The 14,795-nt window shown below is 37.7% G+C and overlaps 1 protein-coding gene across 2 annotated transcripts in view; it reads left to right on the forward strand.

The window, feature by feature from the left end:
* Positions 1-14,795, forward strand: part of ERLIN1 (ER lipid raft associated 1) — a 38,412-nt gene that overhangs the window by 1,386 nt on the left and 22,231 nt on the right. Inside the window, exons 3-7 of one of the 2 annotated variants that reach the window (XM_026493872.4) lie at positions 1,143-1,224; positions 5,320-5,366; positions 7,537-7,598; positions 11,946-12,071; positions 14,505-14,578. In XM_026493872.4, the coding sequence (XP_026349657.3) occupies positions 1,143-1,224; positions 5,320-5,366; positions 7,537-7,598; positions 11,946-12,071; positions 14,505-14,578 (391 nt within the window). Of the gene's footprint in view, positions 1-1,139; positions 1,225-5,319; positions 5,367-7,536; positions 7,599-11,945; positions 12,072-14,504; positions 14,579-14,795 lie in introns of those variants that run through there. The other variant, XM_044382042.3, reaches the window with a different exon arrangement.

Raw genomic sequence — 14,795 nt, forward strand, 5'->3', positions numbered from 1 at the left:
AAGTTGAGACCAGGAATAGTGTGGGATGTCTTGCTGTTTAGGTGAAGTGGAATAGTTTTTCCTTCAGCATAGTTCCAACCAGTTCCTTTTGTTGTAGACAGAGGACATTTTGGAGATATTGCAATTATAATGTATTTGAAAGAGCTTCAACTTTCTACTTGTTTTTGTTATCCGGAATCTTAGGAATGGTCTTCCCTGTGAAGTGCTAGTTTCAAATACAATTTTAGTGATATGTCTTAGCAGATGGAGATCTAGCATAACAAGTGACAGATTAGTCCATATTTCCACCTAGTTCAGCATTGTCTTCCTGACAGTAAAATCGAGGAAAGAACATTTCAAGGTATGGCTTTCAAAGAATTAGGGATGGACCTCAGTTCATCTTTTCTTAGCTATTTGTTATGAATTCTTTGAAACCTATTTATGTTTTCAAGATAAGACAGTTCTATAAATTTATTATTCACTATGTAAAATAGGACTTCTTTTTGATACTTGTCCCCAAATGCCTTCTTTGTAGAATTTTTAAGATGTACTTTCATATTTCTCACATTCCAGAATTTGATGAACAAGTCCACAGTTATCTACGATCTATAGTTTTATCCCCTTATTCTTCATCTTTCCATGCTAAGTTTTTGTTATTTTTAATAGAGACTTTAGTCCTCCGGTATTTTAATATAGGTAAGTGGAGTAGGAGTCTTGAGCCTCAGAAATTTTCTCATTCTTTGAAATTTTGTGTTATCTTCTTTTTTCAACCTGGTGATTAAATGTATTATGTTTTGATTTGGTTTGTGTTATATACAATTAAAGTACAGCAGCTGAGAACCATTAGAATTTTTTTCACAATTATTTCTCAGAACCTTAAAGACCAAGGAAAATCCTTTGTACCTGAGAGCAGTGCTGGAGACCCAGAGGTATCGTTGTTGGAGCTTATGAAACAAGGTGTAACATTGGCAGTTTAATTTGATCTTTTCCACCTTTGGCAGTTATTTTAGGGACCAGTAGTTGTTCATGATGAATAACTCATATTAGTGAGGCTTTAGTTGTTCAGTAGCATGAGTAAGAGTAAATATTTATTATAGCACTTTAGATTTGGGAAGAGGATTTCTCTCTTTATAATCTTGTCAAATTGAAACATCTTTTTGCAGGGGAGGAGCTTTACTAACTAGCCCCAGTGGACCAGGCTATCATATCATGTTGCCTTTCATTACTACGTTCAGATCTGTGCAGGTGAGTGTGATTCCTAGGGAACCCCCCCACTGGATAGACAGGTGTGACAGGAACAGTTACCACATTTGTGGGTGGAGTTGGATTTCTTTATTGCTTAAGCAAATGGTGGTATTTACTTACATACAGGAATTACAAAGTTCAAAGTACAATTGTCACAGTACAAGTTACAATTCTGAACGACCTCATTCTCTTGAAGTATATTAGAAGTATGAGCCAGGCAACTTGGAAGGACTGAGGACTTCCCCCATCTATATAGTGCTATACAGCAGGTTCTTTGTTTCTGCTGTCAAAGTAAAAGCAGGACTTTGAAACACAACTAGAAATACAAACCATTGATTACTTCATTTAGAATGGTGTTTGGTTTCCATAGAAGCCAGTTCCTGGACTACTGTTAACATGGAGGATCTGAATTTCTATATACAACTTTTCTGCCTCGCTTTTTTCCTGGGACATTAAGCACAATTTTATGTGGAACCTTAGTGAATGTTCTATTTTGACAGCATCCCACAGTATTTGAAATAAGCATCTGCTCATTGAAAACAGTATCTTGGCCATGGGAGACACTTAGTAAATATCTTTTGATACAACAAGATGACAAAACAGGACTAGATCATGACTGCTTTTGCAAGCTCAGTGTGATCATAAATCTTTGGATTCAGAAGTTTTTGTACTATCTGCTGCTAATTTTTCTAGGATTCAGGAAAATTCAGTGTATTTAATCTTGTAATTTAAGTCTAGGCTTCCTGCTAGTGAGAGTTTTGTAATGAATACTTAAATCCTCCAGATTTCCTTCCACTTCCCTTTTGGATGGCTTTGGGCAAGAATTGTGTCTGTTGAAATGAGATGTAGTGTTTTTCCCCTAGTCAGACCCATTTCCATATTGTTTTCCCATGTTTATTTTTTCACTCTTGCCTTGGTTCATGTTGTCACCTCTTCTCTCACTATCTCTCCCTTCATTACTGCTCTCTATCTCAATCTTGCCAGCCTTTTAAAGTCACATTGCAAATCCCTCTTCGTCTAATCTATAGCTCCTAAAGTCTGTATCATAAATTTTGGCTCTTGTCATATTTCCTTTAATAATGATGTTTGTAGTCTCCAAGTTTCTTTGTGTATTTTCTTTCCAGAAAGTCTCCCAATTTCCTGAAGACAGGGATTGTAACACATTCATATTCCTGACATTTCTGCTTGTGCTGAAAGTTTTTAAATTGAGCCTATTTCTTAGGAAGCAATATGGTATAGTGAACATGAGGCCAGAAACCTGGAGACAGGTTCTGGCTCCGGCTCTGCCACTAATTGATTACATGACTTTGCAGAACATTTAACCATAGACTTCAGTTATTCCTCCATGAAAGAGGGGGTTTTAATTACATGACCTCACCAACAGCCCAAGCAGTTAGTAATGATGTTATCAATGGCATCATCAGACCCTTAGAGATAAGGAGCTTTTTAAAAACCTTACTCAAAGCCAGGCAAATCTGTTTCTGCCTTCTGGAGCTTATTATTTTGAGTCATACTGCTGCAGAAGTATATAAAAGAGTTACAGTCAATAAACATTAAGACATATTTAGAAGTTAACAGCATATAACAGACATATGGTGTATATGTATATATACATAAATAGTAATAAATCGTCATACTTAATAAGACATGAAATTAGTAAAAAGATTTTAGTTAAACTAATGTACTTTGCATCTACAAAATATTAAAGGCTAGAGCCAGTGTGGCTAAATAGGAATGTTCTTTCTTTATACATGACACAATAACATTCTAGGAAAGAAATACATTAATAAAACTCTTTTAAGAAATTGTTCTCGTAAGAATGAGGCATAAATTTATTTTTAGGAATTTTTGGAACACATGAGAACACAACCTATATAAACAAATGGCTTAACAAACTTGGCAGTTGAAAGGAATATATAAGTAGCATCTTGGAAAATGTGAGATCCTGCATATGATATTAAAAAAAAACCTATGCTTAGAGAAATATGAAAACCTACACCCTTTAAAACATATATAACATAACCAAAGACTTACTTCTAAAATAACTGTTTATACTGGGAAGATAATTTTGGGGATGATAGAAAAGAACTATAAAAGTACTTGAAGATAGAATATTAAGTAGAGGATTTAACATTTGAATTCTTTCCTAGTTCTTGGCTAGGTTATATTCTCTAGGTTAAATAGGAATGTATATTAAAAGTTGATATGGGATATGGAAATTGAATTTGGTTAATATTTTGAAGGAAATAAATTGAATTCGTCTCTTCATCAATTCCCCTCACTCTGCCTAGAACCTATCACTAGTGTTTACCATCCCCCTAATCTCTCAACCCTAGAGTTCCTTCTTTTCTTTTCTCTCATGGAATGTTGTTTGTGGCTACTTACTACATCCTTCCTGTTATGTCTCTTGAACTGACAGCCTTCAATTTCCATGGCTTTTACTAAATTAATCCAAACAAAGTAATACTTTAGCTTCCCAGCTGGTTTTCTTGCCTCTAGGTAAGATGGTTAATGAGAACCATATCACATAGAAATACAGGAATTAAGGGAAAAAAACATTTGAAAGGTCCATTTTGTGGCTGAATGTAAGATGGACTAGGGAGAGCCCAAGCCCCCCAGTGAACATCCTGGGCCCTCTGTCTAATAGCACATTCTCTTACCAGAATTTGCCCTCCTCTATATTGCCTCTTTTGCTCCAGGCAAGCCAGATCGTTTCCTGTCATCTATACACACCTCGTCCTCAACTTTGTATATTTGATAGGATAGCTCCTTTTTTTTTTTTTTTAAAGTTTATAAAGGTTTATTAAACATTTCAGACAGCTGTGCAGCAAACACACCAGAAATAAAAGCTCCAGAATAGCAGTCCAAATGTTCTACGTGTTTGGTCTCATGGTCCCGTTTCCTAGATAGACTGCCTCCAGTTCTGTCCTCTGCCTGGCCTGCCTCCTTTCCTCAGGCAAGAGAAAGGTGGATGGTTTAGACTCTAAGGACAACCATGTCGGTCCCCAGTGGGCAGGGGCCCGGAGAAAATCTCATTTGCCAACACTTGTTACCAAGGCACAGAAAAAGCAAAAAGTAGGGCACCTGGGTGGCTCATCTGGTTAAGCGTCTGCCTTTGGCTCAGGTCATGATCTCAGGGTCCTGGGATCAAGCCCCATGTCAGGCTCCCTGGTGGAGTCTGCTTGTCCCTTTCTCTCCATCCCCACTCGTGTTCTCACTCTCTCTCTCTCAAATAAATAAAATATTTTTTAAAAAAAGTAAAAAGCAAGTGACAGTCACAAAGTCTTTCTGTGTGTTCTTCATAATGTATAGTCTGTATGTGTAGGCCCTAAGGAGCTCCTGGCCTGAGAAGCTATTGAACCTAAGATGTGTCTCTGCCTCATCTTTCTCATTTTTCCCCGTCTAGACCTGGCTTATGAATACTTCACCACAGAGAGCTTTCCAAACTATTATTTTACTCTCTATCACTTAACCTAACAATTGAGTTTATACTCTCATATTTTGTACTTGTTATAGATTGTTTTATGAGGGTTTTATCTCCTATGTTGATTGTGAGCTTTTTAGAAACAAGGACCATGTTTCCTTTCTTGTTTATATTCCATAAAGTAATATTTTGCTGTATGCTTAAATAAGGTTCAGTGTGTCCAGAATATGCAGTGGAATTAAAGTTCAGAGCACAAGTCCTAATGGTAGTATCCTTGTGGGTAAGCCATGTAGTTTTCAATCCCAGGCCAGCTCTATGCAAATAAGGAACTCTGAAAGATTGAACATTGAAACTTTCAGATTGAATATTGAAACTTTCCAAGTGTACTTCTTTTTCTTGGCCCCAGCTCCCACCCCCAATCAACCTCTCCACTCTAGGTTGTGCAAGTGCATCTTGATTGGGACATTAGTTATAAAATATTTTGTCTTGTTTTTCACGTCTACTAGGATACGAAAAGAAATTACTCTGATAGCTAATCTTTGGGGACTGAAATTGTAATGGAGCTCTTCTGTACTTACCTCTTAGCAGTTCTCTGGAGGTTTTCCTCTGGGACCAGTAGTTCTTTGACAATATGTGTCCTGAGTATTCATGAAAAAAATTTTTTCCCCCAGACAACACTACAAACCGATGAAGTTAAAAACGTGCCTTGTGGAACAAGGTAAGCTTTCCCTTTGCTTACCAGCCTACCTTTAAATCAGATGGCGTTTCTGTTCGTAAACTCTGGTTACTTAAACATCTTTCAGATAGATAAGATAGTAACCCAGGGAAATTTCTCTTCTGAGCATTATTTGAGTAAAGCCCTGTCTCCAAGCTTTCTATCTCAGAAGTCACTTGGGTATTGAAAAAAGTAGTTTCAGAGCTGGCAGACTTAACTTTCTATAATATCAGCACTGCCACATCTGCTTTATTGATTTTTTTCTTAATAGACTAGTTTTTAGAGCACTTATAGGTTCATTGCTAAGCAAAAGGACAGAGAGTTCCCATATATTCCTTGTCCCCATACATGTGTTTATTGATTTTGTTAAGCTTACTTTCCTTGTTTGTAAAAATTAGGTAATAAGACTTATCTTGCAGAGTTACTGTGAGGATTAGGATTAGTGTATGTAAAGTGCCTCTAACCCAGCACTTGACTCAGAATAGGTACTCAGTAACAATAGTTGGAATGAAATCATCTCACCTTCTTGTCATCTGTAGTACTAAATGCCATCTAACAAAGATTTTTTAAAGATTTTATTTATTTATTTATTTATTTATTTATTTTAGAGAGAGTGAGTGAGCAGGGGAGGAGCAAAGGAAGAGAGAGAGAGAAGCTCAAGCAGACTCCACACTGAGCGCAGACTCCAGTGCAGGGCTTGATCTGACACCCCTGAGATCATGACCTGGGCCGAAACCAAGAGTTGGACGCTTAACCTACTGAGCCACCCAGGCAGCCCCTAAATGCCATCTAATTAGAGTTTCTGGTCCATTAGGTCTGGAATTAGGCTCAAGAATTTGCATTTCTAGGGCACCTGGGTGGCTCAGTCAGTTAAGCATCTTCCTTCACCTCAGGTCATGATCTCAGGGTCCTGGGATCGAGTCACACATCGGGCTCCCTGCTCAGGAAGGAGTCTGCTTCTCCCTCTCATTCTCCCTTTGTGTTCTCCTTCTCTTTCTCAAATAAATAAATAAGATCTTTAAAAAAAATATGAAAAGAGTTTGCATTTCTAATAGAAGTTTCTAGGTGATGCTCCTGCTGCTGGTCTGAAGACCTTACTTTGAAAGTCTGTGCCGTAAAGAGTTTTAGGGGGAGAATGGCAAGCAAAGCCCAAATTATTTCTAGAGTATAATCAGTATGTTGAATTGTATCAAAAAAGATTGTAAAATTCAAGGTTTTAAATGCTCTATTTTAAATGACTAAAATACCTGTATTTATAAGCCTGTAAAAGAGGCTTGGACATCTATGGAAGGACAGAAAAAGGGAGACTCTCCCTCTTTTAAGTTTATGTATTTGGTATTAAGTTTTTCCGAGGTCTTTCTGTAACTCTCTTTTATGGATTCCCTTTAGAGAGGACTCAAAATTGGCAACTCATGAGATTTGGGGTGAATTTCATCTTTACGCTTCCCTTATTTTCTCAGATTTTTTTCTGTGAGTAGGTATTACCCTTTTTTATCAGGAAAAAATGTCATTATAAGTTGTTAGGAAGACTTAGTTGTTTAGTTTCAAAATCTCTAACTTCACGTATCTTAAATTGAGGTTCACATGTGCGTTAAGGTCTGTGCTGACAGGCCAAGAAGTATAGGAAGTCATTAATTAACAAGACTGATCTTTCTGAAGTGTCAATTTTACTTGAGGGTTTGGGGGGAAATCCTTTTTTTCATATTAGAATAAATACAGATTAAAAAGTAGATTAAAACTCTTCATGAATTATTAAGAAAGTCAGGAAACCAAAAAAAATGTCAGCCCATGGCTGGCTTTCATACCTCTTGGGGAACCATTTTACTTGGTTCTTTGATGGAAAAGTTTGAGAAGGGCACTGCTTTAGTTGTTGGCTTCAGTTAGTAAGGGCAAAGTGCTAAATAGTCCTGGGTTACAGGTTTAGCCTTCATGTGAGCTGATTTGATTACAGCAGTTACAGAGGTGAGCCTTGGTTATGAGAGGAGCTAGATAAAGTGTGTGTAGGGACATCTGAGTGATGAGTGAGTAGTGGTTAGTGGTCATTTTAATCAGTGAGCTGTGGATGTCTTTAGATTTTCCTTCTAAATTTCTGTCCTGTGGGATGTTTGATGATGTGGGAATCTGGGGTTGTAATTTTATTTGGCTCACATTTTTTCCATTTCTTTGTTTTTAGTGGTGGGGTCATGATCTATATTGACCGAATAGAAGTGGTTAATATGTTGGCCCCTTGTGCAGGTATGGTACCCATATATTTCTGTTTTGGTTTTGTTTTTTAAGTAGGCTTCACGCCCACTGTGGAGCCCAACATGGGGCTTAAACTCATGACCCTGAGATCAAGACTGAGCCATCCAGGCGCCCCTATTCTGTTTGTTTGTTTGTTTGTTTTTTAAGATTTTATTTATTTATTTGACAGAGACAGCCAGCGAGAGAGGGAACACAAGCAGGGGGAGTGGGAGCAGAAGAAGCAGGCTCCTAGCAGAGAAGCCTGATGTGGGGCTTGATCCCAGAACGCCAGGATCACGCCCTGAGCTGAAGGCAGACACTTAACGACTGAGCCACCCAGGTGCCCCTTTGTAGTTATAATTAGAATTTTTAGGGAAACAAAAGCAAAAATGAACTATTGGGACTTAATCAAGGTAAAAAGCTTCTGGACAGCGAAGGAAACAAATCAACAGAACTAAAAGGCAGCCTATGGAATGGGAGAAGATATTTGCAAGTGAAATATCTGATAAACGGTTAGTATCCAAAATCTGTAAAAACTTATCAAACTCAACAACCAAAAAACAAATAATCCAATTAAGAAATGGGCAGAAGATATGAATAGATACTTTTCCAAAGAAGACATCCAGATGGCTAACAGACAGATGAAAAGATACTTAACATCACTCATCATCAGGGAGATACAAATCAAAACCATTATGAGATACCACCTCACACCTGTCAGAATGGCTAAAATTAACACAGGAAACAACAGGTGTTGGCACGGTTGTGGAGAAAGGGGAAACCTCTTGCACTATTGGTTGGAATGCAAACTGGTGCAGCTACTCTGAAGAACAGTTTGGAGTTTCTTCAGAAAGTTAAAAATAGAACTACGTTACAATCCAGCAATTGCACTACTAGGTATTTACCCAAAAGATAGAAAAATACAGATTTGAAGGGGTACATGCACTCTGATGTTTATAGCAGCATTATCAAAAATAGCCAAACTATGGGATGCCTGGGTGGCTCAGTTGGTTAAGCATCTGCCTTCCGCTCAGGTCATGGTCCCAGGGTCCTGGGATGGAATCCCGCAACAGGCTGCTTGCTCAGCGGGGAGTCTTCTTCTCCCCCTGCCTCTCACTCCTCCTGCTTGTGCACATGCTCTCTCTTTCTGACATATAAATAAATAAAATCTTTAAAAAAAAAACAGAAAACAGCCAAACTATGGAGAGAGCCCAAGTGTCCATCGGCTGATGAATGGATAAGGAAGAGGCGGTGTATATATGTGTGTACACACACACACACACACACACACACACAATGGAATATTAACCATCAAAAAGAATGAAATCTTGCCATTTGCAACAACATGAATGGAGTTAGAGTGTATTATGCTAAGTGAAATAAGTCAGTCAGAGAAAGATAAATACCATATGATCTCACTGAGATGTGGAATTTAAGAAAGAAAACAGATTAATATATGGAAAGGGGAAAAGAAAAAAAGAGGAAAACAAGCCATAAGAGGCTCTTAAAAATAAAGAACAGACTGAGGGTTGATTGAAGGAGGTGGATGGGGGAATGGGTATTAAGGAGGGCACTTTTGATGAGCACTGGGTGTTATATGTAAGTGGTGAATCACTGAGTTGTATTCCAGAAACCAATATTGCATTGTATGTTCAACTAAAATTTAAATTAAAAAAAAAAAAAAAAAAGAGTTGGATGCTTAACTGACTGAGCCACCCAGAGCCCTTATTCTGTTGTTTTTATGTTGTTTTTAACTAAAGAGATTCCTTAAGGAATAAAAGGGTACTTTTAAAGTTTTATGACCTCATTCGTTTTTGATACATGTAAAAAAATGATAACTGGAATCTTTTACATTTCTGGGGAATGGTGGCAGAGTCACAAGTCAGGTCACAAGTCCTAAACAGAGTTGACTTTCCACAAACTGTATGTGTTACTCTTCTCTCAGCATAGTTTTGCTAAGAACAAGACAATCATTGATTATTTCTATAGTTTGTAGTTATCCAGTCAGAATGAGAGAGCATTTCCTTGCGTGCTAAAAAATTTGTAACTGCTCAGTTCCTGGGCCAAACTGATTTATGATCGTAGAAAACTCTTTTCTAATTGAGATTTGCTATAACTTGCAAAGCAATCTGAAAAATCTCATTGTGGGGAAAACATTTCCTTGGTAAAAGATCAAAACCCACAGAGACGGAATGGTTTCTGTTCAAATCAAAAACTTAATTAGAATTTCTGAAGACAGATTTGCTTTTTTTTTAATGTTTGATTTTTTTTCCCCAACTTTTTTTTTTACTGTGGTAAAATACATATAACTTAAAATTTACCATCTTAAGTATTTTTAAGTGTACAGTTCAGCAGTATTAAACACATTCACAGGGGTACCTTGCTGGCTCAGTTGGTAGAGCATGTGACTCTTGATCTAGGGGTTGTAAATTTGAGCCCCACATGGGGTGTAGAGGTTACTTAAAAATAAAATCTTAAAGAAGAAATTCACGTTGTTGTGCAGCCATTACCACCATCCATCTCCATAACTTTTTTTTATATTGCAAGAATGAAACTATACCTATTAAATGTTAACTCCCCATTTCCCTCTGTCCCCAGCCTCAAGCAACTACCATTCTATTTTCTGTCTCTATGATTTTCTCTACTCTTAAGTACCTTATATAAGTAGAATCATAGTATTTGTCTTTTTGTGACTGGCTTATTTCACTTAGCGTAATGTCCTCAAGGTTCATCCATGTTGTACCGTGTGTTAGAATTTCCTTTTTTTTCTAAGGCTGAGTAATACTGCATTGTATAAATGTACCACATTTTGTGTCATTTATCCATTGATGGAAACTTGGGTTGCTTCCATATTTTAGCTATTAAGAATAATGCTGCTATGAACATGGGTGTATGTGGATCTATTTGAGACCCCGCTTTCATTGGAAAGAGCGGCCATTCTATCCTTATTATTAAAATTGGCATGCTTAATATGTACAGGATACCGTGTTTGGCAAAAACAATTTAAAAAGGTGAAATCAGACCCTTTTCCCTAAGGGGTTTTTCATTTTACTTCTGAAGATGTGATACCAACCTTAAAAAATAGATATATAGATATATCTATATATATGAATGTAAGTTCATGCTAAATTTCATGGCACTGGTACAGGCACAAAAAGCAAAAGGATTTTAGAGTAGAGAGCAAGCTGTATTACTGCCACGTGGATTTGGATTATATTTTTCTGTGATTATTTTTGTCTTTTTCTCATCTATTTCCCTGGTGGAACGAATTATGATTGGGAAACTAGATGAAGGGAAAGATATTGCTGGTTCTGTAGCCAGAGATGAGGAAACTGTTGGATCACCAATTCATTTGGAAATGACCAAACAAGTGAGTTAGTCAGCAAGTATTTATTGATGGCCTGACCATCATTTGTGATCTAGAATCCAGTTATATCTGAAATCTTCCATGGGAAAGCCAGTAAAACAAGTCCTTGGGTCTGAAGGAAGAAAAAAACATGTTTTAATAGATAGAGCACATATTCTGGTGTGGTTTAGTATGTGCCTTTAAGAACTTTTCTGAAATTCTCTTGTTTCTGTTTCCTATTATGCAAAATTAGGAAATATTTTTGTGAAAATTAAGTGGTAATGTATGTAAATTGCCGGATATAAATCCTGGCCCGGTAAAGGTTCACTTCTTTTCCTTCTAGTTCGGTGTCTTTTTACAGCCTTTATTTATTTTTAAGATTTTATTTATTTGTCAGAGATAGAGCACACAAGCAGGGGGAGCAGCAGGCAGAGGGAGAAGCAGGCTCCCTGCTGAGCAAGGAGCCCCGAGGCGGGACTCCATCCCAGGCCCCTGGGATCATGACCTGAGCGGAAGACAGATGCTTAACTGATTGAGCCACCCAGGCATCCCTTTTTACAGCCTTTAAAAAGTATCTTTTCAAAAATGGTCTTTGGCAGCTGTTTCCTTCTTTCATATCCAGTGTTTTTCAATTAATTCAGGCCTTCTTTACGTCCTTGCTAAACTTTTGCTTTGTAGTAATTGCCTTACACTTTCCTTGCCTCACTGTTCATCTTCACACTGCTGCCACAGTACAAATGTGATTGTGTCAGGCCCTTCCTTGAACATTTTGACAGTTCCTTATTATCTCCAAGATAAGGTATACTCTTCTTAGTTATGGAACTCAAAATTTGCCCATTAGAATTGCAAATGCAGTGATATTTGGAAAATTGAGCACAGGAACACTTCTAGGTTTGTGAGCTGTGTTTCATTTTTCCACTATTTTGTTGTCACTTTTCCTCATGTATATTATAACTTTTACCTTGGTTGAATTAGAAGATACATGGTAAAAATGGATTTTACCTTTCCTTCAGTGTTTGATATTGTGAGGAACTACACTGCAGATTATGACAAGACCTTGATCTTCAATAAAATCCACCATGAACTGAACCAGTTTTGTAGTGCCCACACGCTTCAAGAAGTTTACATTGAATTGTTTGGTAAGTGTCTTATTCGTTGTAAATTAAGTATGTGAATAACCAATTGGAAATCTTAGTCAACTCTATGACCTCTGTAATATTAGTAAACATTATCCTATTTGAGCATTTCTTCTGAATTTATAATAGAGCATTTGTCTTTAAAATATTCTTTATCTTAAGTTTAAAATTTCTTAAAAGATATTTTAAGAATGATAATTTTCTGAAATATATATAACTTAATAGAGATTGAAAAAAGATTATTTATAGGCTATATTCTGTTTTTACTCTGATAATCGTAAAAATTAGCTTTGTTGCTATTTTAATAATTGATAATTTGGGGAAATTTAAAAGTCTTTCTTAGAGTTTCCCAAGACCCACCTCCATGTTTGATGACTTGCTAGGAAGACTGACAGGACTCGGTATATGTTCTACTCACAGCTAAGATACAAAAGGATACAAAGTAAAATCCGGAGGAAGCCAGGCACAAGCTTCCAAGAGTTTTCTCCCAGTGGAGGCATGCAGGATACACTTACTTCAGTATTAGTGTGAGGACACATGTGGACTGTTGTCCACTAAGGAAGCTCATTAGAGACTTACTGCCCAGAATTTTTTTTAGGGGGGAGGGGCAGAGGGAGCAGTAGAGAGAGAAGGCTCCACACACAGTACAGAGCCTGACAAGGGGCTTGACCTTATAACCCTGAGATCATGACCTGAGCCAAAATCAAGAGTCAGACGCTTAACCGACTGAGCCACCCACAAGCCCCACTCCTCAGAATTTTTACTGGGGGCTATTGGGGGCTAAATAGGCATCCTCTGCCTATAGCACATAAAATTCCACACTCCCAGAAGGAAGGCACGTGTTCAGCATAAACCACATTGTTTGTATAAACAGTTTAGGCAGAGTGAGTCATTCTTACCAGTTCTGGGAATAGTGGGAATCCTTTCCAAATCCAGGTGACAGCCAAAGGCCAACTTGCAAACAGGCCTTTCTAAGGATCACAGCTTCAGGCCTGCTGTGTTAACTCTTTTCTTTACAAATTACTTTTCATTTGTGATAGTGAAAGTTGTGACCTGTGATAAGGTTGTTGCTGTTGTTTGCTTACTTCTCCCCCCTGGAATTCTTAGTGAATTTCTTACAGGCAGGCATAGGGATGGTTAATCATTTTAGAGCTCTACCAGTTGATTCCTCACTGATGAGTGACAACTACTAGATGTATGAGAAAACTGTCCTCATTTCTCATATCACCAGTCATTTTAATAATGGTGAAAGTACATTGAGGTGGATAGAAAATTCATGACTTACAAGACCAAGTGAAGTGATAGCTTTATTGTCCATTTTTGTGTACTTCAGAGACCTTCCTGTGAGCCTCCTCCCTTCCTTATTTTAATTTAATGTTTTTTTTTTTAAGAGAGAGTGAGTGTGTGCATGAAGGAGGGGTGGGAGGGGCAGAGAGAGAGAATCTCAAGCACCCTCCATGCTCAGCATGGAGCCGTCACAGGACCGATCTCACAACTCTGAGATCATGATCTGAAAGAGGCAGATGCTCAACTGATTGAGCCACCCAGTCATGCCCCCCTCAATCCAAAATACTAGCAGAGATCCATGGAAATGAAATTTAGTTATTTGGAGATTTGGGTTAAAGACTGACTGAGGGGCACATAGGTGTCTCAGTTGGTTAAGTGGCTGACTCTTGATTTCGACTCAGGTCATAATTTCAAGGTCCTGGGATCAAGCTCTGCATAGGGCTCCACACTCAGTGTGGAGTCTGCCTGGGATTCTTTTTCCATCCCCCTGCTCATTTGCTCATGCGCGTGCTCTCTCTCTCTCTCTCTCGCTCTAGAATAAATAAACCTTAGGGGCTCCTGGATGGCTCAGTCAGTTAAGCGGCTGCCTTCGGCTCAGGTCATGATCTCCGGGTCCTGGGATCGAGCCCCACATCAGGCTCCCTGCTCACTGGGGAGCCTGCTTCTCCCTCTCTCTCTGCCCTTCTGTCCTACACGTGTTTTCTCTCTAGCTCTATCTCAAATAAATAAATAAAATCTTAAAAAAAAAAAAATCTTAAAAAAAGACTGAAAAATGGGAATTTGGTTTTTATGAGAATCAGGACACACGTTCAGTAGCCACACTGAATTAAGATATTAGAGACCTAGAATCTCCATTTATTGGATAAACAACCTGTTTTTCATTTTCTTCCTTAAATTCTTTGTTTGACATTTCACACTTTCTCCCATACAAAAGGAAAACTAAATATGTATTTTAAATGAATATATAATAACATATTTGTAATTTGTAATTAGTTTTTTTATATATATATGTGAAGTGGTTTAAGCTCTATAGAGTAGTACCATGGAAACTTTAGGTCTAATAATGATTGGGTTTTTTCAATATTAATACAATGAAAAAAGATTGTTTTTGAGTATCATGAGAGCTGTTGTTCTTGGCCTCAAAAACAGATCAAATAGATGAAAACCTGAAGCAAGCTCTCCAGAAAGATTTAAACGTCATGGCCCCAGGCCTCACCATACAGGTAAGCCCTTTTCCTGGGGAAATTCTCTAGGAATTTTGAGAACTTTGAATTTAATTGTTCTTTCATCGGACATTGTTTATTCCGCAATAATTTAATTGAAATGCTGCGGGATTTTATAGAATAGCTTTCTCAATTTGACTTAGGTCTCTGCCAAAATAAAATACTCTTGTAGCTTGCCCTGGGTGGCATTTTCTTCTGATAAGCTGATAACCTAAGG

The sequence above is a fragment of the Ursus arctos genome, unplaced genomic scaffold (assembly GCF_023065955.2).
Source record: "Ursus arctos isolate Adak ecotype North America unplaced genomic scaffold, UrsArc2.0 scaffold_7, whole genome shotgun sequence".
NCBI lineage: Eukaryota > Metazoa > Chordata > Mammalia > Carnivora > Ursidae > Ursus > Ursus arctos.